This window comes from Cupressus sempervirens, chromosome 7 (genome assembly GCF_028749045.1).
Source record: "Cupressus sempervirens isolate cs-2001-9-10 chromosome 7, ASM2874904v1, whole genome shotgun sequence".
NCBI classification, from domain to species: domain Eukaryota; kingdom Viridiplantae; phylum Streptophyta; class Pinopsida; order Cupressales; family Cupressaceae; genus Cupressus; species Cupressus sempervirens.
The window spans coordinates 314378110-314401743 of record NC_143124.1 but is presented as its reverse complement, the minus strand read 5'-3'; the positions used below and the strand labels follow the sequence as shown (position 1 = coordinate 314401743).

Below are 23634 nucleotides of genomic sequence, written 5' to 3'. Positions count from 1 at the left end.
TGATTTCAATCTCATCCTGTTCCATATGGCTAAGAACCTCCCTTACTCCCATAGTCATCATCTGTCTGGAAGTATCCCGTGTAGGCTTTCCTAACATGATATCTTTCACTTCATAGTCCTAAAGGCTAATAGCTTCTTCAGCTGTACCTTTTGGAGGGTAAGCCACTTGTGCAAATAAGTCTTGGTTCTGAGTAGTAGTAATAATGCAAATGGCGTTGCATCATGTAATGGAGAGTCAGGCTTGTTCAAAATCTCTGTAATGTCACGAATATCATCCTCTGAAGTAAGGAATTGATGTTTAACACTTCTCATTATTTCTTTCCAAAACCATCTTGGGATATGTCTTTCTATAACCTTAGCTCTGGATGATGAAGGGATTTGTTCAACTACCTCCTTCCCTCTATCACTCTTGCTTGGAGTCTCTTGTTGTGAGGGTTCTTCTTCTATAGTCTCAGTTTTTTTAGATCCCATAGTTTGATCCTTAACTTTCTAAGAAGGTTTTTGTATACATTCTACTACTCGTGCCTCTTTTGATGGCTCATTAGTAACCCTTGGCTCTAGTTCTCCTTGTAATGACGATTCCTTCTAAACATATTCTTCTAAACTTAGAGGTGGAGGTGTCACTGAAACCTTATCTACCATCATAACCTGAGGTTAAATTGGGGGAGTGAGATGAGGACCTTGTGTCTTGGGTAGGATCTGCATCCAATCTTGCTGTTGAAGTTCACTTGTAGGAGTATCTCTAATCTTATCTCCAACCAATTATGTACCCACTGGCATGAAATCAAAATCTTGGATGGAGAGAACATCATCACCTAGCTCCCTTTGCTCATTCACCCATCACTATACTTCATCTTCTAAAGAAGAGAGTTCTATCATTTCAACTTGGGTGGGGGGTGGGGTATTTGTGACGCTCTATCACTTTGGCCAGTCAAGTTCTCCTTTGTAGAGGCACTTGCTCCTCCTCTTCATCTGACTCTGTTTCCCCTTCATCTAATTCTTCCTTGGGAATGGTTTCAGGAATAAAGGGACTAGGCACTAATCTTTTACAAACTCTTTGCCTCTTGTTCATTCTAACGTTGATCCTCTTTTTCTTCTGTGGAACCATAGGACAAATGGGCTCTTCATGCACCAGATGAATGGATGTCTCTAGAATTTCTCCCTCTTCTTGTTGACTTGACAAAATTTCGGGGTTACGCCTTGGAACTTGTACACAACTGATTTTGTTGCTGATCGAAATGTAGATACCATCTAACTATATTACCTGTGTGTCATGGAAAAAAGACTGTGATTAATTATTAGATACCGAAAAAAAAATGTAAAAAAAAAAGTCCCCCCCTTAGGGACTTATTTACTTTTGTTTTTTTGTTTTTATAAATATATTTCATTTTCTTTTAAAGAAAAATTTAGGGAGTGAGCACACCATGCATGGTAGCAAGGGCATCCACGTGCATGCTCCAAAAGGGCCACGACTAGCACCCCCAAAGAGGCACGACCTAGGATGGGCACCGTGACGGAACCACGCACACCCTCCAAAATAGGTTCAGCCAGGCATGGGCACCACAACGGTGCCACGTAGGTACCCCAAAAGGGGTGCGGCTAGGTGCTTCCTCTATGGACACATGATCCAAAAGGGATGTGCGGGTGCTGCACTGCTTGAGCATGGTTGTAGCAGTGCACACCCAAAAGGGCACAGCAAGCGGCATCGCAGTAGGGCATGGGGCAGCGTACATGCACACATCTGGGTGTGCAGTGTTGGAAGAAAAATGGGGGGAAGTGTTTTACCTCTCCCTCCTTGCTCCTTGTTCAAAAAATGTATAAGGAAGAAGGGGAGGGAGGGTTTTTATAACCCTCTATCCCTTTTGCAAGCATGCTGCACCTCGATGCGCATGCACTAGTTGATTTTTTTTTTAATATATTTTTTTACTCTAAAATTTCTTCTCCTGATTCTCGAACTATGAGTCTAGCAGTCGAAAAAAGTAGGGGGTCCCCATTCCTATTGTGAAATGGGGCATGTGTTGTGGACACCACAACATGTACTAATCCATCTAATGTAGAAAGATTGGGGTCTTTCTTCATCAGTGTTTCTACATAACCTATATCCTTGTGTAAAATCTCCATGTGAGGAGTCAATGTAGACTAGATGTTGTTTAGTTTAGCCCTTATTCTGGCTTCATCTTCTTGTAGTGTTGTTAACTAACTTTAGGTTTGTAATAGGGTTCTAAAATGTTTCTCACTTTGAGCTAGAGTCATGGGTAATTTGGCTCTGCATGACTACATTAAAATTTCCAAGCTTAGGATGTGATTCCTTATCTAGTACCTTCTTCACAATTTCTATCTTAGTTTGCAAAGAAACTTGTGTTAGTGCTATATCCCTACGTATCTTCTCTTTCATTTTTTTTTGAAACTTCTTCTAGTACCATTCTAATAATTTGCCATTAGTGTTTGGGTTAGTACCTCTTCTACCTTAGATGAGCTAGGAATTGGCACTAAGAATTGCAATATTGTTGCATCTATGCTTAGCCTTGGAGGAGTTTTACTAGACAGAGTTCATGATTCTGGTAATGTTACCAATGCTTGAATTGCTTCTAGCTCCTTTGGCTTAGGTGTCACATTTGTCTCTTCAAGCTTGTCCTTTTTGGCCTCTTTGACTTCAATTGCACCTTTAACTATACTAGAGGTACTGGTACATCTACCTAACCCATTTGACCTAGTGTCTCATCATTGACTAGTGTTTCCACCTTATCTTCTCCAACTATCTCAACCTTGCCTTTTTAAGGCTCTTGAACATTTTCTAAGACTAGAATGCTTTCCATGTGTGTACTTATAGTGCATCTTGTTGTCTCCTTCCTTTCATATAAAACTAAGTGTGGTGAATGTTGTACATTTGTGACTTGAGGAATGATTTTAGGCGTGTCTTGCATTTTCACTTCCTCCTCTGCAGTCATAGATTCTAACTTCTGAATTTCATCAACAATTACCAATACATGTTTGCCACATAATTTGGCCTGTAGTGTGGATTGGACAAATAATATTTTCAAATATTCCTTAGTTAGTGTATTGACATTCTGATCAATATAATCAGAAACATCCTTTACTATGACAGTTTCATTATTTACACTTATTACATATGGAGGGATGGCACTCGACATTTTTGTATCTTGTACACTCTAATCTAGTTGCTAGTCTTCCTTCATTATTGCCTGATCATCAATATTCATATCAGTGCTTTCTTTATTTTTATCCTCTTCATCATCTTTAGTTGTGGCTAGTCCATATGTAATCTTCCACATTTGTTTGGTCTTCTTTACAACATCCTCTATGTTGTTCTGTAGTATGCTAAATTCCCCATACTTAGGAACAAATATCACAAAATATTTCTTTATGGCTTGAGATATTTGTGCCTTGCTAAGTTTAGGCATAACATGAGTGAGCATTGTTTCCCTAATCTGCTTCTCTAGGTCTATACAATAATGTCATTTCTTCTCAACTCTATCGTATAAACTCTTAGGTATGGAGTTGGCAATTTTTGCAGGAACCTTCTTAAAAGTAGATATCATGTCATGTATTTCCTTTTCCACTTGGTTTTTATCCATCTTTCCAAAGTTATCAAATTCAATTGAGAGAAAGCTAAAAATCACCATTGTTTCTATTATTCTCACATTAATTATCTAGGTTTAAGGAGGGACTATGACTCACAACTTGGAATTTCTTTGCCTCATCAAACAAAGTCTTCTCCTCATTAGATTCAGCCTAAAAAATATACTTTCTTCTTGATATTTTATGTGCTCCACCTTTATGCTCTTTAGGCTTGGCTAGCTCTTTATCCTTTTAAGCAGTGACTCTTGTACTAGCCCTTTTGGTAGGTGTTGTTGGTTTGGGCTAACTTAGTTTTGTAAAATTCTTTTGTGTTGTACTTGTAGGTTTCTTTGCCTTTCTTTTCTTCTTGTTAGTAGGAGTAGGTGCTTCCTTGAATTATTCTTCCTTAGAACCTTCTACAGTTTCTATATGCTCGTCTTTGTGCCAATGGTGCTTGAGCTTGTGTGTCTTCTTCTTCTTCTTCTTCTTCTCTCTCGACTCCTTCACAAAATTTATCTTTCAGTTTCTTCACCAATTTTTTATTTTTCCTAATTACATTGGCAATCTTCAACTCCATATTGATTTTTTATTTGGCCAATTCATAGTTACCAAATCCTTTAGCTTCGTTGTCCACTTCTTGAGAAACTAATGTTATGATTATTAAAAAGGCCTCATCAATGTTTATCTCATAACCTAAAGGCCTTATCCATCTCACTCTAGGAATTGTTGCTTGAATATATGTATGATCAGTATCAACTAGAAAGAAAATATCATCATAATTTTTCTCCACTAGTGAGACTGTTATCCTTAATCTCTTCTTCATGGATTGTTTAAAATATTCAAATAACTAGTCATTGCTGGCTCAAACTTTTTACCTAATTTTTCAATGAATTCTCCTATCCAAACTCCAATTTATCTATTTGTCTTCAATGCAACCTTGCCAAATGTAGGAAATCTATTCTGGACACAGAAGAAAATACATACCAAAATAGATCCAAATTTACATTGAGCACTCTTTGTTTTCCTTATTGCTCTTAGGTTTTTAATTGATTGCTACAACTAAAACTCAACTAGATCATAAGTATGATCTTTCTACACAATTTTATAGCCCATGTCCATTGCAATGAAACGTACACTATTTAATCTACATGATTGATAAAAATTTTGTGATATTATGTTCACTGCAAAAGCTATCATGGGATTTGTGATTGTATCAATGGTCATATCCCTTTTGTTCCATATGGCTCCTATGTTCTTTTCAATAAATTCATTTGACTCACTTCTCACAGTATTTTGCCGATCTAGGGTTAAATACCATGTTACCCTATGAACTATTTTCTTTATAATTTTAACCAGCCCATTCTCTAACCATACTGATTTGTCATGAATTGTACTCAAAACAATCTTAATCCACTTAGTTTTGAAGATATTTGGAAAATCTAGGGCATGAGTTAACCATTTCTTCTCAACAATGTTGTATTATTCCTTCAATACTCCATTTTCACATAATCTTCCATACTGTTCTCTAATTTCCATCTCACCTATGCTTCCAATCTTGTAATTATAACAATTCTTGACATCTTGTATCATTAATACTCGTGGTGGTATCATAGACAATGCACTAGAGGGATCTTGCTTATATACTATATCTGGAATAGCCTTTGTTTAACCTCATTACTAATTAACTAAACATTTAAGACCTATTTTCCCTCTACACCTTTCCCTTTCAAAGAACTAGATGCCATCACATAAGTCTAGGGTTTGCAAAATCTGAAATTTTGTAACTTGGTAAATGTTAACTAGCTTACAAATCCTAATGAAATGGTGTTGAATAGTCATTCAAATATCTTGTAAATGCATAGATAAAGTTCTACAGATTGCCTTTCGCTTTTCATCTTCTTTCTAGATTTCAAATGATGTGAAATGAGTAGAAATCAAACAAATAGCCCACAGAATACTATAATTAATGCTAAGTTCTTACACAAATTTGAGCTCAACATCAACTAATTTTTGGCTCACTTGTCATCCACATGTCTTTCCATTCACTCGACAACCATTACAAGCCTCAACTAATTGGTTTTCTTAGCTTGGCTTTAATAGTTAGAGCTTTGAAATGTTGATTCACCACCCCATTCTCAGTATTTAGCTTCACATTGTATGTACATATAGATACATACATACATACATACATATGAAGTTTTGATGAAATAACCTATGATAGTTAAGTCATCAATTTTGCAAAATTCAAAAAAAATTTAAGTTTTGTATTGTGATCGAATAATGTATACATATTATCTGAGTTATGCTCATAGTTAAGTTATATATGCATGACAATGTGTTTTTCCCACTCATGTCAAAGGCGGATATTTTTTAATCTCATTTTGGTTTTGACGAATGAGTGATAACACACTTAATTCATCACGTCACAAAACTTAGTGGATGTCAAGTGAGTAGTGTATGTCAAGCATAAGTTACAAAATAATGTATGTGAAACAATATATATAGTTAGTGCTAAGCACCAATATATGAAAAGAAGACTGTATGTGCTGAGTCATTCAAGTGGGAAGCAAGTCATACATGTTGAGTGATTTAGATGATGAGTAAAAAAATGGATGCTAAGTCATTCATTAGCAGAGTAACAACATTGAGGATATAGTAAATGTTGCACATCAGAGCTTTCAAGTGTTAAGTAAGTAGTTTTTGACATAGTTGTTTGTAATGACACAAACTTCTACATAAACTATTTTTCCCTAACTAAAGGATTTTTTTACAATTCTAAAAGACATATGGAGGTATATTGAGAACCCATATGCTGTGCATGTAACCAATGCACTAGAGGGATCCTGTTTATACACTATATCTAGAATAGCCTTGAAAATAGGTTGTTTAATTTCATTACTAGTTAACTAAACATTTAAGACCTCTTTTCCCTCTACCCTTTTCATTTCAAAGAACTAGATTCCATCACATAAATCTAGGGTTTACAAAATTTGAAATTGTGTAATTCAGCACATGGTAACTACCTTACAAATCCTAACAAAATGGTGTCGAACAATCATTCAAATATTTTGCAAATGCTCAAATAAATTTCTCCTGATTTCCTTTCACTCTTAATCTTCTTTCTAGATTTCAAATGATGCTAAATGAGTAGAATTCAATCAAATAGCCCTTAGAATATTATAATTAATGTTAAGTGCTTACACAACTATGAGCTCAACATTAACTAATTTTTGGCTCACTCTGCATCCATGTGTCTTTCCATTCGCTTGGCAACCATTACAAGTTCAGCCTCAAGTAATTAATTTTGTTAGTTTGGCATTAACTAAAATTTCATTCGGCAACCATAAGAATATTTTCATGCTTGGTAGTAACATGAAAATGCTAACAATACATTAAAAATTTTACTTGATTTCTAATAACACTTTGCATCTTTAGTCATGCATATGTAATCTTTTTAGAACTAGATCCTTGGAATTGAATTATGATATATCTTTTAAATATCAGTCCTACATACCTCTTGATTACTTAGTTTGATGAGGTGTGATCACCTGATCCATTGGGTGAAGTGATTCCACCTACTCTTGATGTGTTGCAATCCTCCTTTTTCTTCCATGTCTTGCTCATCTCATCTTTGACATTTTCAATATCTACCTTGCCTTTGCCTTTGTTTAACTGGCGACTTTGTGCCTTTGACCTTGTTAGATAGTATTGACTAAGGTGAGTAGTCTTCAAAGAGCTAAAATATGTGGTTTGACTCAACCACCTTTTGTAGTCACTTCTAAAGTGTGTTCTAATATAGTTCTCAAGATCATGTCCATACTCTTGACAGTAGTGAAAAATGTACCTTGTATTATAATCCTAGTTATGAAATTTTTCATTGTTCTTTACCTTTGCTTTCTTCTTTGATGACCACATGGATTTGGATGTACACTCAAAAGCTATGTGACCATACTTCTAATAGTTATAACAATATCCTTCAAATATTTGATTGTGCATGGTCTTGGTTTTGCATTCATGTGCCTGATGACCATTTTTGTTGCACTTATGGTAGTGGCCCATGCCCTTTTGCTTAACATTCTAATTTATAGTCTTGCTCCTACACACATTGGCAGTATGTCCCTTCTTACCATAATTATCAAGGAGGTTCTGAGTTCTTACCTTAGTTAATTCTTTCTTCAACACTTTTGGATGACTCTTCTTCCTTAGTACTTCTATATCCCAGTCTAGATGTATCATTATTAGATCTAGGAGATCTCATCAATTATTCAAAGTACTTGATAGCTTCATTTGGTTTATTAAAAGTTTTAGCAAACTCCTTTTCCCTTTTCAGATCATTAATCAACTATTCATTCTGCAACTTCAGTGTTGTGATCTCAATGTCTTTACTATTTATTTCATGATTAGCAATCATGACTTGATTCATTGTTTTCATTCATCATTTGACTCAAAGTTTCTAATTGCATATGAGTAATCCTAGTTACCTCTAATAATTTTTCTTCTATTCTGCTAGTCAAAACTCTTTTGTCATCTTTAATCGTGACTTTGTCTTCCAAAACTTTCTTTTTCTATTCGGTTACCTCACATACTAATATGGCTTGTGTTTCTTTTTCTATCTTAAGATTTATGATATCTTCAGGTAGGGTTCTATTATTTTCCCTTTACCTGGTTGGCTAAATGTAATATATAGGAATTCCATCCAACTTAAGTTTCATCCTTATCACCAAAATATCGTTATTTAATCTTTAAGTTGTCCCAAAAATAGTTAAAATAGTCCTTTGTTCCAATACAAAAAACTATGAAAAAACTATGTTACTCGACATTTGAAGTCTCAGATGCTGACCACATGCTATGACTTTAATTTTGTAACTAAAAATCTGAATGACTTGACATGCATTGCTTACTCAACTCCTAAATCACTCAGCACATACTTTCTGCTCAGCACATGAGTGACTCAGTGTATGAGTGACTCGGCATGCTCTAACTTATATGTGGTTCTTAGCATATGTTACTTGTTCAACATGAAATAAGTAAATGACTTAAGGTTATAGACACTCACTTGTCAAAACCAATCTGAGATTAATAAAAAGAGCTATTACTATAATAGAGGAGACTGGGATAGAGAAGAAGGAGATAATAAGAAGAAAATATATTGCTCTAGCCAAGTCAAATGAGGAGAGGATAGAATTAGATGACATAAGTCAACTTCAAGTGGTAAGCCACAATCCCTCAGATATAGATAACTTTTTCGATAATATCAAGAATAATGCAGATTTGTTTGGCTTTGTAAATGCTGTATCTGATAAGTTAGGAAAAATGATTAGAATAAGGTGGAAGAATCAATTTATGAAATGATGGCTATATTTAAGACCACACCAATCAAAATTTCAATTTTATTACCAAAGCGTCTACATGATGGACTTGAGTAGAAGTTGCAATATAGTTTGACAATAGAAGGATAGATAAGGGACACTACATTAGCCAAAGTAATGCCAACCTTTGACAAGGAAATGATGAAAAAATCTATGAATAAATTCATTTTCCCCAAATATATATCTTTTCATATTTTGCAAAATAAAATTGAACATTTTGTCAAACAAAACACCCAAATATCGAAAGTAATCTATGGGTTGAAAAGTAAGAAGCCAACTGATCAAGTTCTTGAGGAAATTAGAGATGTAAAAGATGATTGTTGTAGGTGCATGTCATACATGTAGAGTGATTTAGTTGATGAGTAAGATAATGGATTCTCTGTCATTCATTAGCTAAGTCACAGCATTGAGGATATAGTGAATGTTGAGCATCAGAGCTTTCAAGTATTGAGTAAGTAGTTTTCGACATAGTTGTTTGTAATGGCACAAACTTCTATGAAAACTATATTTTGGCTAACTTAAGAATTATTTTATGATTCTAAAAGATATATATGAAGGTATATTGAGAATCCCTATGCTATGCATGTAACAAATCAAGAAAAAAGGATGTATTAAGCAGAAAAATGGATGAATGATAATCATAGATTCTTACCTAAGACTAGTCTACCTAGCTCTTCTTAAGGAGGAGAAACCTTAGAAAGCTTACATGTGTGTATGTAAGGAGAAGTTTGAATGATAAGTGTAGAGAGAGCATTCACGGTGATTATGGTGGTTATAGTAGTGATGTGAATTGTAGAATCAAATAGAGAGAACAGAATAGAGAAGGACAGAGGAGACATACTTTGAAAGAGGAGATTCGATATCTAGTAGAAGAGTACTAACTAAAGGATCGTGGTTTTTGATCATTTGAACAAGTGGTACAGAGAAAATCTCTTAACAAAATATTCTTAATAGGCTTTTACAAATCCTTTAATAGGGTGCTTACATTATTGTGAGTTAAAGTCCTCTAACAAGGCACACTTTTAGCAGGGTGTTGAAAGCCTTTAACAAGGTAAGATTTAATAGTCTTTGTAAGCCTTTAACCAGGAAAAACTTTCATAAGATAGATGATAGTTTATGATAAAACATTGTAACATTAATTGAATACATTTTACAACTGCATTAGTGAAGATTTGTTGATGTCATCCCTACCCCAATTTTACCTTCTCATTGGAAGGTCTTTGGGTAACCAAATATCTTGTGTCATGTGTTACATATACTTTATTCTTTGCATGTTTTGATGTAGTTAGCACTTTTAGTTGACATGCTATATGATGAGATGGATGTATGGTGAATCCTTTAATAGTTAAAGTTTTTAAATGTCGATTCACTACCCCCTTCTTGCTATTTAGTTTCACATTGTTATTTCCAACACGTTTTGATAGAAAATTCATAACAAGTAGAAAATTATACATCAAGTTGACATAACCCTGATTTGTTGATTTTTCATTGCCACTTAAGGGCATAGTTTAGTTTACTGTGATCCTACACATAATGATATATGTATATGTGTGTGTGTATATACAAAGTTTTGATGAAATAACTTATGAAAAATTAAGTCATTAGTTTTGTAAAATTCTAAAAAAATTGAAATTTTGTATTGTGATTGAATAATGTATACATATTATCTGAGTTATGTTTATAGTTAAGTTATATATGCAAACAAAGTGTTTTTTCCACTCATGCCAAAGGGGGATATTTTTTTATCTCATTTTGGGTTTGACAAATGAGTGATAGCACACTTAATTCATCACTTCACAAAACTTAGTGCATGTCGAGTGAGTAGTGTATGTTGAGCATAAGTTACAAAATAATGTATGTCAAACAATATACATAGTTAGTGTCGAGCACCAGTATGTGCCGAAAAGATTGTATGTGCTATGTCACTCAAGTGCCGAGCAAGTCATACATGTTGAGTGATTTAGGTGATGAGTAAAAAAATAGATGTTGAGTCATTCATTAGCCAAGTGACAGCATTAAGGATATGGTAAATGTTGCACATCAGAGCTTTCAAGTGTCGAGTAAGTGGTTTTGGACATAGTTGTTTGTAATTGCACAAACTTCTACATAAACTATTTTTGGTTAACTAAAGGATTGTTTAATGATTCTAAAAGACATATGGAGATATATTCAAAATCCATATGTTGTGCATGTAACCAATCAGAAAAAAGGATGTATTAAGTAGAAAAATGGATGAATCACAATCATGGATTCCTACCTAACCCTACTCTACCTAAGTCTTCTTAAGGACGGAAAATCCTAGAAATCTTGTATGTGTGTATGGAAGGAGAAGCACAAATGATAAGTGCAGAGAGAGCATTCATGGTGAGTATGGGGGTTATGGAAGTGATTTGAATTGTAGAATCAGATAGAGAGAACATAACAGAGAAGAATAGAGGAGACATATCTGATCGGGGGGATCAAAGATACACTTGGAAAGAGAAGATCTCATATCTAGAAGAAGAGTACTAACCAAAGGATCATGGTGTTGGATCATTTGAACAAGTGATATAGAGAAAATCTCTTAACAAAGTAGTCTTAACAAGCTTTTGTAAATCCTTTAATAGAGTTCTTACATTATTGTGAGTTAAAGTCCTCTAATAAGGAACACTTTTAGCATGCTGTTGAAATTTGTTAACAAGATAAGATTTAATAGTCTTTGTAAACCTTTAAAGGGAAAAACTTTCGTAGGATAGATTTATGATTAAACATTGTAACTTTAATTGGATACACTTTAAAACTATAGCAGTGAAGATTTGTGGGTGTCATCCCCACGCCAGTTTTACGTTCTCATTGGAGGGTTTCTGAGTAACCAAATATCTTGTGTCACGTGTTACATTTACTTTATGCTTTGCATGTTTTGATGTAATTAGCTATTTTAGTTTACATGCTATATGATGAGATGGATGTATGGTGAACCTTTTAATAGTTAAAGTTTTGAAATGTTGATTCACTGCCCCCCTCTCATTATTTAGTTTCCCATTGTTATTTCCAACACTTTTTGATAGAAGTTTTAGGACAAGTTGAGAATTATACATCAAGTTGGCAAAACCTTGATTTGTTGATTCTCCATTGCCACTTAAGAGCATAGTTTAGTTTACCATGATCCTACACATACCAATATATGTATATATACATATGTATACATATACACATATATAAATATATATGTATATATGTATATATGTATACATATAGACATATATATGTATATATGTATATATATGTTAGTATATATATGTATATATATTTACACAGATGCTCGTGCGCGCACGTGCACACACACACACACACACATATATAGACACACATACATACAAACATGTATAAAATTGTAGCTTAACATCAACAAACTAAGAACCTAGATATTCATGTGATATTAATTGAGAACATTTTTGATGGGTGAGGTGATAATGACGGAACACCTTCCCCAAAATATTATTATAAATCGTTCTAAAAGCTAAAAAGGAGTGTGAAATCGTTATGTCATTCGAATCTAGAACGAAGTATTCAGCCATATCTACCAGGACAGTTAAAACTACGTGAATCGGAAGAGACGTAGTGTACATAACTTGAGAACATATAGGTGAATATATATTTATTTACGAGAGCATGTGTTTTAAATTGCTCCTTGTCTCTTTCTTGCGGCTTCTGGTGAATTATAACGTGGTTCATAGGCAGACCTGGCATCCCATCTATCTATATAAACCTCATCACCCCTTAAAAATTTCCCAAATCAATTTCTGATTGCTTTCATGGCTGCCTTTCCGAAAAGGTTTGGCTCGACGCTCGTATTTGTCTTGCTGCTCGGCATTCTTACTGACTTCTCTTGGGTATATACGAAATTTGAACTGTCTCCTTCCATTTAGATTATAATAGATAGTCTTGTGATCGTAATCCCAACAAGAAAATATGTTGTTCGTTTGTGTTTGCAGGGAAAAGATGAGGAGGTGATCTTTATAGTTGAGCAACCTGTAGAAGAGGGAAGCGTGCTGAAGATTGTGGGAACCAGTTCCGAATTGGGCAATGGGATCATTTTTGATGCTACGATCATGACGAAGGAGTACGATGATGTTTGGAATCTCACTGTGGTACGTTTGTTTGTTTCCTCCTAATCTATTCTTCACCTCATAGAATATTATATCTATAGCTCACCTAACTATCTCTTCTTGTTCAATATTTACATAGATGCTTGCTGTAGGAGAAGCGTACGTACTGAATTTAGGAGTTGACAACTGCACATGTAGCTCACATGAGCCCTACATTCTTGACTTGCAAGATGAAATCAATAACCCTGTAAATTTGACCGGCTACTTCCATTGTAGCTCTTGCTTAACTCCAAGCCCACCTCCTCAAGGCCCGAGCCCACCACCACCCAGCCCAAGCCCTCCACCGCCTAGTCCACTACCACCTAGCCCAAGCCCACCACCACCAAGCCCAAGCCCACCGCCACCTAGTCCAACACCACCAAGTCCAAGCCCACCCCCACCTAGCCCGAGCCCACCACCACCCAGCCCAAGCCCTCGTCCACCAAGTCCAAGCCCACCCCCACCTAGCCCAAGCCCACCACCACCAAGCCCAAGCCCACCACCACCTAGTCCACCACCACCAAGTCCGAGCCCACCGCCACCTAGTCCACCACCGCCTAGCCCACCCCCAACAGCTAAGGTGGAGGTGACATTTGTTGTTGAGCAGTCCGTGGGCAGTGGAGTGTTGAAGGTTGTGGGAAACGCTTCCGTATTAGGCAACGGAAACGTTGATAATGCTCCGAACATGACGCTAACCGGTGACAATGTTTGGGCTCTCACAGTGGTATGTATATTAATTTTGTGCGAGAGAGTATTTCTATTGTTTTGGTTTCTCATAATGCAAAGCCTGAGTTGTCGTAGAACTTTATACTCATTGCACACTTTTGTTTGTTTTTTAGCCATTGACTGCAGGGGAAACATACGAGGTGAGTTTGACTGTCAATGATTGTTATTGTACTGCAAATCATACCTATCATTTCACGGTGCCTACAGAAGAACCTCATGATATTGTGAACCTAGATGACTTCTTCGATTGTAGCCCCTGCTTAGGCTCAAATTCGAGCAAATTGATGATGTTCACTGCCATTCACAGTGTTGTTAAGATGTTCTATAATTTTAAGCATCTTGTCTAAGTAAATTGTTGGGTCCTTTTATGGTCACTATTATAAATAAGTGCTATAGTGTGTACCTTCCCATGTTATGTTTATGTGTATGAGTGGAACCATAATATATGTTATATTTAATTTATCTATGAAGATTAATCTTATCAAGTTGTCTAGCTAGGTTTGTCAATTGTGTGGATATTATCAAATATAGTTAAGATATTTATGTTATTTTTCAAAATAGTTGAAAACAATTTGTGTGGATGAAATCTAATAAAACTTAGGCAATGTCTTATTAATGATAAAGATTCAAAATAATGACCAAGTATGAGACATGAAAGATCAACAGGAATGTTACTAATGGGAGAAAGAATATCGCTAAAAGGTTAGTTTTCAAGGACCCAAGATGTGTCAATGTAATTATGGCCTTCTTTTAAAGGAATGAATAATAGGGCATCATTAATCTAAACTTTATTTAGTGAATAATCTTGGCCATTAGAATTGCATCGATTAGATTGAACTCTTAATAGATAGTGATACACAATTATAACTTAGATCCAAAATATTAATCTTTTGGTGCAAATTCATAATGGGTATATTTATGATACTAAAGATCACCATTGTTTCAAGAAAACATAGAGGAAAATAGATATCATTTGAACCATATATTTCTATTTCATATAATATTTCAGTAATGTACAATATGTATGGATTGGAGAATCAGTGTACTAAGCTCATTGAGAGGAACAAAATTGATGAGCATGTTAGATCCTACCAAAATGGGGCGAACCCTGCATATTACAATGGAGAAAGGACAAAATCCCATAAAGGAATATAACCTACATAGAACAAAATCTAGATCCCTTAAAGATACTATAACCATAGCATAATAGAACATGAAGAAAACAAGGAGGCTTTGAAAACCTTTTGTAATTCCAAATGTATCATAGACCACAAGGACAAAATAACATAGTGCAGATGTTTTGATCTTGCATTAGAAAAAAACTCTTTTTTTTTCCAGAACACCTTGATATAATTGTTGTAAAATTCATCAACTTCCAAATTCTGACTATGAGGGAGAGAACAAAGGCCCTCTTCTCTTGGCTATACCTATTAAAATTTAGCATTGAAAAGTCCAGCTTGCTAAGTAAAAAATCCATACCAGGCTCAATGTATTCATTGAATAGGGAGAGATAGATTAGAAACCAATACTTTGTTGGGAAGGGAATCAAGGTTACAGAAAAGGTGGATGATATCCCATTCGTCAATACATGCAAGAGCTAAGCAAGAGAAAAAAACACTAACAATGTCACTATTTGTATGTCAGGTAAAACTAAAGTTAAGAAAACTCTCATCAACAACCCTAATGATGGTAATCCTATACATGTCACTGATAGGTTGAGTATCCAACTCCATCACTCTCATTTCATAGAGCCTCTAAACACAATAGTTTGCACTTCACATATATGAAATATAATTATTGTTGTTTCCATTTTAACAATATTTATTTGGTGTTAAGGGGAAGGCTATTTAGTGCATCATAAATACCACTCTTAGTGTTGAGGGGGAGGGTATTTGGTATTAAGGTGGAGGATATTTGGTGTTGACGATGTACTAAATATCTCTCTTAGTTATCTAACATCATGTACTTTTATTTCAACTTTTTAAACTTATATATGCTCATGTACTTTTAATTTTCTATCATAGAATATCAACTCAAATTTAATCAAGTTAACATAATAATAAATAAATAGGGTATTTTAGAGGTGAAATCAATAAAAATAACCTCCAAATGAATAGGATAAAAATGTTAAATGGTTTGGAGAAATAAATGATAAAAATCTTATTGAAATAAACTCATTGTGATACGATATAAAATTTAGAGAATTATCAATATGTTATTTAGTTTTGTAATGTAAATCTTGACATTCATTACCAAAAGAATCATGATATTTGTGATACATGTGAAATGAAGGGCTATAAGATATTGAATATGTTCCTTTTTGTGTTTAGGTATATCAATCATCTTAGTAGGAAGAATTTTAGGTAAAATTATTCCTTGTTTAATAATAAGAGGAAAGGATATGTTGGATAATGTGTCACTAAGAGATGAGATTCATGATGATCATATGAAGGTTGAAGAAAGTATTATTGATCAATCACAAGAAAGCATTTCTCCTGATAGTTTAGAAAATATGTTTCTCAGTAGTGAATAATCCTTTCAAACCTTTTCTTCTAGTCATGAACAAATTTTGAATGAGACACAAACATCTAATAAGACATTTTCTTCTAACATTGTTAAAATAATAGAAGCATATCATCTTGTGCTACAATACTTACAAGAGGCTAATAAAAATAAAGAAGTGTATCTTACCCCACAAAAGATTCAAGACATAAACAAATGCATTATGATTTGGTCATGGGAAAATATGGATAGAAAGAGTTTAGTTCTAATGATCTTGTATACTAGTTCTTGAGGAATCCTCTTCATTGTTAGAACTTGTCTAGATGATGTTTTTATCAAAGGAGAAAGAGTTATCTTTTATTCTACTCTTGGAAAGGATCAAACAGATGGTCAAATGGTAGGATATGGAAATGTGAGTGGACCTAATTTGATAAGTTATACTTTATTATCTTATTTACAGTAATAAAAAAGAAACACTAAAACAAAATCTTCCATCATAAATGAATTAGGCCTTGGAGAAATATGTCATGATGAGATGATTAAAACATGTGACGAAAAAGGATTTTATGATGATGTTGTTTTGAGAGAACTCTCTTCACATGATTACCAAGCTCAAGTTAATGCTCCTTATCAAGTGGTCTTATCAAAGGATATGTACTCCAAGATGGAAAGAGTATTTTCTTCTTCTTATGAATATGATCTAATGTGTGTTTAAATAAGAGAAAAAGAAGAGATACATTATGCGGAAATCTAGTTGGATAGGGATGATTATCCAAATTGGAATAATTTCATAGAAGATGCAAACTCAACCATACCAATAGAAGAGAAAGAATGCCTAGTATCAAAGTTTAGTCAAAATTTCCATGATGAGTTATCATCATAAATCCAAGTAGACTGCTTTTCAAATAGAAGAGAAGATAACAATTGAATTCAAAATCTTGGAAGATTATTACTTCATCTCTTTTAAATGATGTCATCCATGATATGCAATAGGAAGCAGACTTGATTCTATAGAAAAAGGTTTTTTGGGAGGCTTGGTTATTGAATATGTGAACCTTCCTGAAGAAATGGTATGTACTAAAAATACCAAAAGAATCATTAAAGAAGCAAGAGTAGCAATGACGCCACATATACATAAAAATTTTCACTTGTTGATACACCATGAAATATATTTTTCTCTATCATAGAATGGATTGCATGAGTATACATGGAGTCTCTACAACATAGGGACACCCTCCATGTACATATTATAGTTAGGAGTTTTTGTTGTGTGTGCCCTATTTTTGGCTTGTCTTTTTCTCTACTAGAGCCTTTTAATGTTTCCTCTTTGAGTGACTATATAGCCCAATTTAAAAAGAAATGCCTTCCCCTGCCTCTAGTTTCATCCTACATCCTTTGCAATCCTTGTCCCTAGATAGAACTAGTTATTTCCTTGGTATTTACCATACGTAGATTTCAAAAGTTCAAGTCCAATATGTGAAGGGGCATATAAATTAAAGTCTTGAAAGATCTTCTAATTTATCACATAGTTTTAATGACTCTATGACCTTGGTGTCTCCAAATCATCTCAAGCTTTGTCCATCATTTCAATTTTTTGAAATTTGACACCTTAGTCCCAAACTATTATAGGTTAGTAAAGGCCCTCAAGAAACATATTTTTACTAATAATAAAAATTAACCTATAAAATATTAAGAATTTAAGAGATGGGATTTGAAGCATGCATTTTTTCTTCCATTCTTAAACCTCATTACCTAAAAAGGATTTTAAAAAACCTCCTCAATCATACATCTTGAACACCAAACCTTAACCTCCAAAACTAAAATAGTTTAAGCTTAAGACCCAAAACACATGTTTTCGAGATTATTCTTAACTAGTGTTGCCAAATCATAGAGGTTAAATAATTGAGAGGTTAATAAACCTCTATAAAAGTTAGTTATGTAAACTATGAAACTGTCACATACCAAGGCTTGAAATGAGATGATTTTAAAATATCCAAGAATTATGTCATTTGTCCCAAGATGGGAATTATGAAATAAAGTGTAGAAATATATTGAAACATGAGTAATGGATAACATATATTCCTAATAATGTTTAAAAAATGGTTATAGTTATTTTCATTGAAGTGAAAGATAATAGGAAAATGGGTATAAGTGTGCCTTGGATTTAATAATAAGATAGAGAAAAATTAGACAATATGACCTAACATTGGGCCTTGAAGTCAATGAACTTTCATGACATCATTCACATTGACTTATTTTCATTTCAAATTGGGAGGAATTATTTTGACCCTAATTGATAAAATTACAAATCTAGAAGATCACTCATTATTTAATTGGCAGAGTTTTTCATGTGAATGTGAATGTTATCTTAAGAGATAAAGTAAGTGGTTGGAAATTTCAAAGGTTCAAATCTTCCTTTATTGACTAGAAATTATTTGGTAAAATTTTAAATACAAGAGAGTTGCAATTAATCGAAATGACAAGTGGATGCATGTTTAGGAGCTATTACGAAAAGTGACCCAAACCAACTCCTTAGTACCCAACCAAATAGAATCAAATCATCAAAGATAATTATTATATCAAAAAATAAAAATTTACAACATATGAAATTCCAAAAGTATTTTTTGAAAATTAATTAAATCATGCAAAGAGTGACGCATCCATATCAGGAGTTAATTAATTATAACAATTTAGACCTTGAATGAGCCAAGAACTACATGGATAAAGGATTTCCCAACCCATTAGTTAATTAGGAATACATTATGTCAAAGACAAAAGAATGTGACCCCTGAAACATTTGCAACATAAAAGATAAAATCCTATGTAAAACATAATCACCTCGCAATAATAGATTAGCACAGTCATAGATAAGGGTATTAAATAAATAAAGGGATCATGATCTACATTCGTCAAGAAAAAAATTGTCAATGACTTCCACCATAAACCTTAATCATTTAAACACTACATATTTCAAACATAGTATTAATATCATGAAGATTGGTAGAGTAACAAAAAAATATAATCGTAGCACATATATTGTTCAACCCTTACATCTATCTAAGAAAGGTTCAATGAATAAGAAGATAAGAGAAATAAAGAGTAAATTTGATAACATTGAAACACTTGAAAAATCTTTGTTGCTTTCACTTTTCCATACACAAAAGAAGTTGCAAGAGCCATTGAAATTTTTAGGTGTAGATACAACATCAAAGAAGAGAATATTTTCTAACATGCAAACTGATGTGATTGAAATTGTTAAACAAGGTTTAAGAAACATAAGAAAGAAGTCTTGAACTAAAGAGAAGTCAATGGAAATAAAAGTGACGTTGATGTCTATTGTAAATAAGAATATGACCAAAAATAAATAAATATCTTCAATTTCATTTGAAATGGGTTTTAGTAGGAAAATAATGATATAATATGTTAGGAGAAGATCAATCATCGATGATAGTACTATGGAAGGCAATTGGGAAATCGTGTGTAGAGGACCTCTTTCTGATAGGATTGATGAGGGATTTAAAAATTTAGTCATATCATTTTGGATTGATAAAACTCATCCTTTACCAAATATTTGAGATGTGATCAGGCATAGGATTGCATTTGGTCAATATGAAAATCACACAAAACATTGGTTGGACACAACACAAAATGAGATATATGTGTTTTTTTTAGTGAACATCCTAATGAAAAATTGGGCAAAAATTGTTTGAAAGATTGAAGCCATAATTTTTGAGGTCAAACAAATTCTTTGAAATATGTTGTTGTTGTCATCATATTGAATTTGATCTCCACTATAAGTTATTTCAAAAGTTTATAGAAGACACATATGATTTTCACGTAGCTCCTCCTAGTAGGCGAAGTGAGTTTATATCATCCATGTGAAAAAAATAGACGATCCAATTGTTCAAATGAATTGGTTCAAAGGATTATGTAAAACATGTGGTGAATTTACTCTATTTCCTTTTAAAATTTAATATATTGATGTACTAAAAATGGTGAATTGCAAAAGTTACAAGTATGTGAAGAATGAAACAAAGTTGGGGAGATAGATAGAGGTTGGAATATGTTGAAGAGGAGTTACCTATTGTAACATTTATGGATAGATTTAAGAATTTGATTTAACTTATATTCGTCACACATTTTTTGCAAAGTGGAAAGCACAACAATTTCAAACTTTAAGAGTTAATTTCCCACTTGGAGTGATTGTATCAGTCATTGATTTTGTAGGGAATTATTCCTCTATTCATAAAAAAGAAATTCAACTAGATTATTTGTTTTCAAAGTAGGTCACTATTATGGTACATGTTTTCTATGGAGATGCACAATTAGATTTTTATCGTGTTGAGAGTACACTTGAAGAATGAGTCATTAAAAAGGAGTAGATCACTTTTGTATAACTGATAATAAAGAGCATGACATTCACTATGTAGAACATTGCTTCAATATTTTTTTTTCCTATTTGAAAGAAAAAGACTTGAATATGGATAGACATTATGTTTGGTCTAATGGTTGTGTTGCACAGTTCGAATTATCTTAGACCATTTTATGCATTATGTAGATATCATCATAATGAGAATATAAAATACATATGGAATTTCTTTAAGAGTGGGCTTGGAAAAGGTGAACATGATGGTGTTGGAGCTTGCATCAAATGTATTCTATGAAGTATCAAATTAATTATCAAGGAGTTCATATAAATAATGAACATGACATCGTTGAATGGTTTAAGACACATTTTGCATCAAATGAGTTTGGGACATCATCAAGAATGAGTCAATAGGTACCATATAGATTCTTTTGGGAGATAATAGGTATTGATGTGTAAATTTATTTAAATTTTGTGAAATTAAATTTTAAAATTTTATTTTTAGATTTTATCTTCATTCGTTGAAGTTTAAATTTAATTTGTCTATAATTTTATAATGAACTTTTAGGTATTAATAGAAAATACATGCATGGTTGCAAGAGGATAGAAAAGACATGTTCCTTACATTTTATCATGAGTAGAGCTAATCACAATTGGACATTGAAGAGAACAAAATAGTGATATTTTTGTGATAGTTTCACTAAATAAGACCTTAAAGAATGCATCAACTAAACACACAGGTATACATGTGTGTGATTTTCAGTAACACTTGATATTACTGATACGTTTAATAAAGATGATAAATATTGTGATGGTATTCCATTGATTTGTGATGATTATAATCATATCTCTAGATTGGTAAAAGTGCTTAAGTATCATAAAAAATAATCTTAACTTGTTATTTAATTATCAATGAATTGTCTTATATAATGTGTATACACATGTATGTATACTTGTTCTACAAGAGGTGTCTTTGTAGTGATTGATGAGCCTAGAAATCATGAAGGTTTTAGTTATTATTTATTGTGATCTACTACAGAGAGGACAAAGTTATATGACCCTGAAGAAAATGATTAAATGTTGTTCCCCATAGGTATTATAAATAAATGAATTTATATATATCTAGGTAACTTTATATCTACCAAATTTTAAGATATTTGAATTTGTGGTGTAGCAACTATTGTGATACAGGGAACATATTTGAAGCAAAACCAAATAGTCCAACATGTAATACACTTTGTTGATTATCAATCTAACAACAAATTTTTACAATACAACCATCTAGTTGCGCCATTGGGTTTTATGTAAAAATAGTCAAATTGAAGCGTTTACATTGCAAGTGGGGAGTAGACAGTGAAGATCATAAGAAGATATTACATGTTATAATTGTACATCATAGTTGAACTGGGCCTTAAGATGGTCTAATTTAATTTAAATCAAATTTTAGGACCTTTAAATGTTGAAATTTTGTTAATATTCATTGATTTAACAATTAGAAGGGATGTATGTTATATTAATCTAATAATATTGTCTTATCTATTAGTTCTTCTTAAGATATATTTTATAAAGAAAATTATTAATTTAAAATTGAACTTGGCTTGATATATCAAATTTTAGGACTTTGAAATGTATACATTATAATAATATTAGTTACCATGGATGAAGGTTTTTAAGAATATTATATTTTCTTAAAAAAAATTAAAATAATGAATTGGCTTGCCTACTCTTCGGTATGGGGTGTGATGTACTACAAGGCTTTCTCACAAGGAATATTCCTTCTTAGGACTTGCAAAGGTCAAATTCAAGACCTTGCAATTTTATTTTTTCTTCTTCCACTTTGGGTCCAGCTAAGATCTAACTCCTTCACCCTGGTACATGAACTTTACAAAGAAAAATGAGAACAAGTGCTATTATGAGACTTTACTACACATTCGGCTTACCAAGTCCACGTGAAATTTTTGAAATGCAAGAAATATTAAAGGCTTCCATCAGCATTACAACATTGATATGTATGGGTTTGGATCAACCAACAGTTCTACAATAACTAAAAATTAATATCTCAAACAAATTTCAACTAGATGTTGTTATTAGCACATTAAAATCACAATCATACCAAGGTCATTTCACACCTTATATAGGTGTTTCTAACCTTTTATGGTCATGCTCAAACCCCTAACTAACTCTTTGCCCTCATTTTCAACTTTGCAAGAAAAAGTTGCAAAAGTTGCAAAATTACAATTTTGCAACTTTTGTGATTTTGAGCAATTTTTGCTATAACTTCAAATTCTTAATTATATGAGTTCACCAAACTTGGTAAGGGGTCCTATTAGGTTGATTTGTATAGTCCAAGATGGTTTTTGACCCTTGGTTAACTTTTCTGCCACTTTGGTCAACCTAACCCTTATTAAGCAACTCATAGGTATAATAGCAACTTAGGAGAAAAAACCCACTTAGCAACTAAGTTAACCTTACCTAAGGACCTAATATGTCTTAATAAACCATTAGTTATGTGGCTAGAATAATTACAAGAAAAAATGAAAAGAAAGAAGCATTAGGTACAAAGTAGACTACCTAGTGTTAGAATTATTTAGAATAACTAAGAGGGGGGAGTGAATCAGTTATTCAAGGTCCAATGATGTCCAATAATTTTTTTTCTACAAATCCTTAATGGAACATAACTGAAATTATCATGAATTCAATTAAACATTAAACAACCATGAAAATTAAACATACATCACACCATAACAGTAAGGATTTGATAACCTAGAAACCCTCCAAGAATAAGAAGGTAAAACTAGAGTGGGGATGATACCCATAAAATAACTGTGCAATTGATTTCAACCACTTCTGATGCTCTTCATTGTTAATGGCTACAACACATTGTTAAATGTGACCTTCTTAAAGTATTTAAGAACATTCAACTTGGAATGTCACCCTGTTAAAGGATTTACATAAAGTTGTTAGG

The 23634-nt window shown here is 33.2% G+C and overlaps 1 protein-coding gene across 1 annotated transcript; it reads left to right on the top strand.

Moving 5' to 3' along the window:
- Window positions 1–12707: 12707 nt before the first annotated feature.
- LOC149546682 (uncharacterized) lies at window positions 12708–14292 on the top strand. The gene is made up of 4 exons (XM_089794641.1): window positions 12708–12820; window positions 12923–13078; window positions 13176–13799; window positions 13915–14292. The coding sequence occupies exons 1-4, from the start codon at window positions 12743–12745 to the stop codon at window positions 14146–14148; spliced, it is 1092 nt and encodes a 363-aa protein (XP_089650767.1). The 5' UTR covers window positions 12708–12742; the 3' UTR covers window positions 14149–14292.
- The last annotated feature ends 9342 nt before the right edge of the window (window positions 14293–23634 follow it).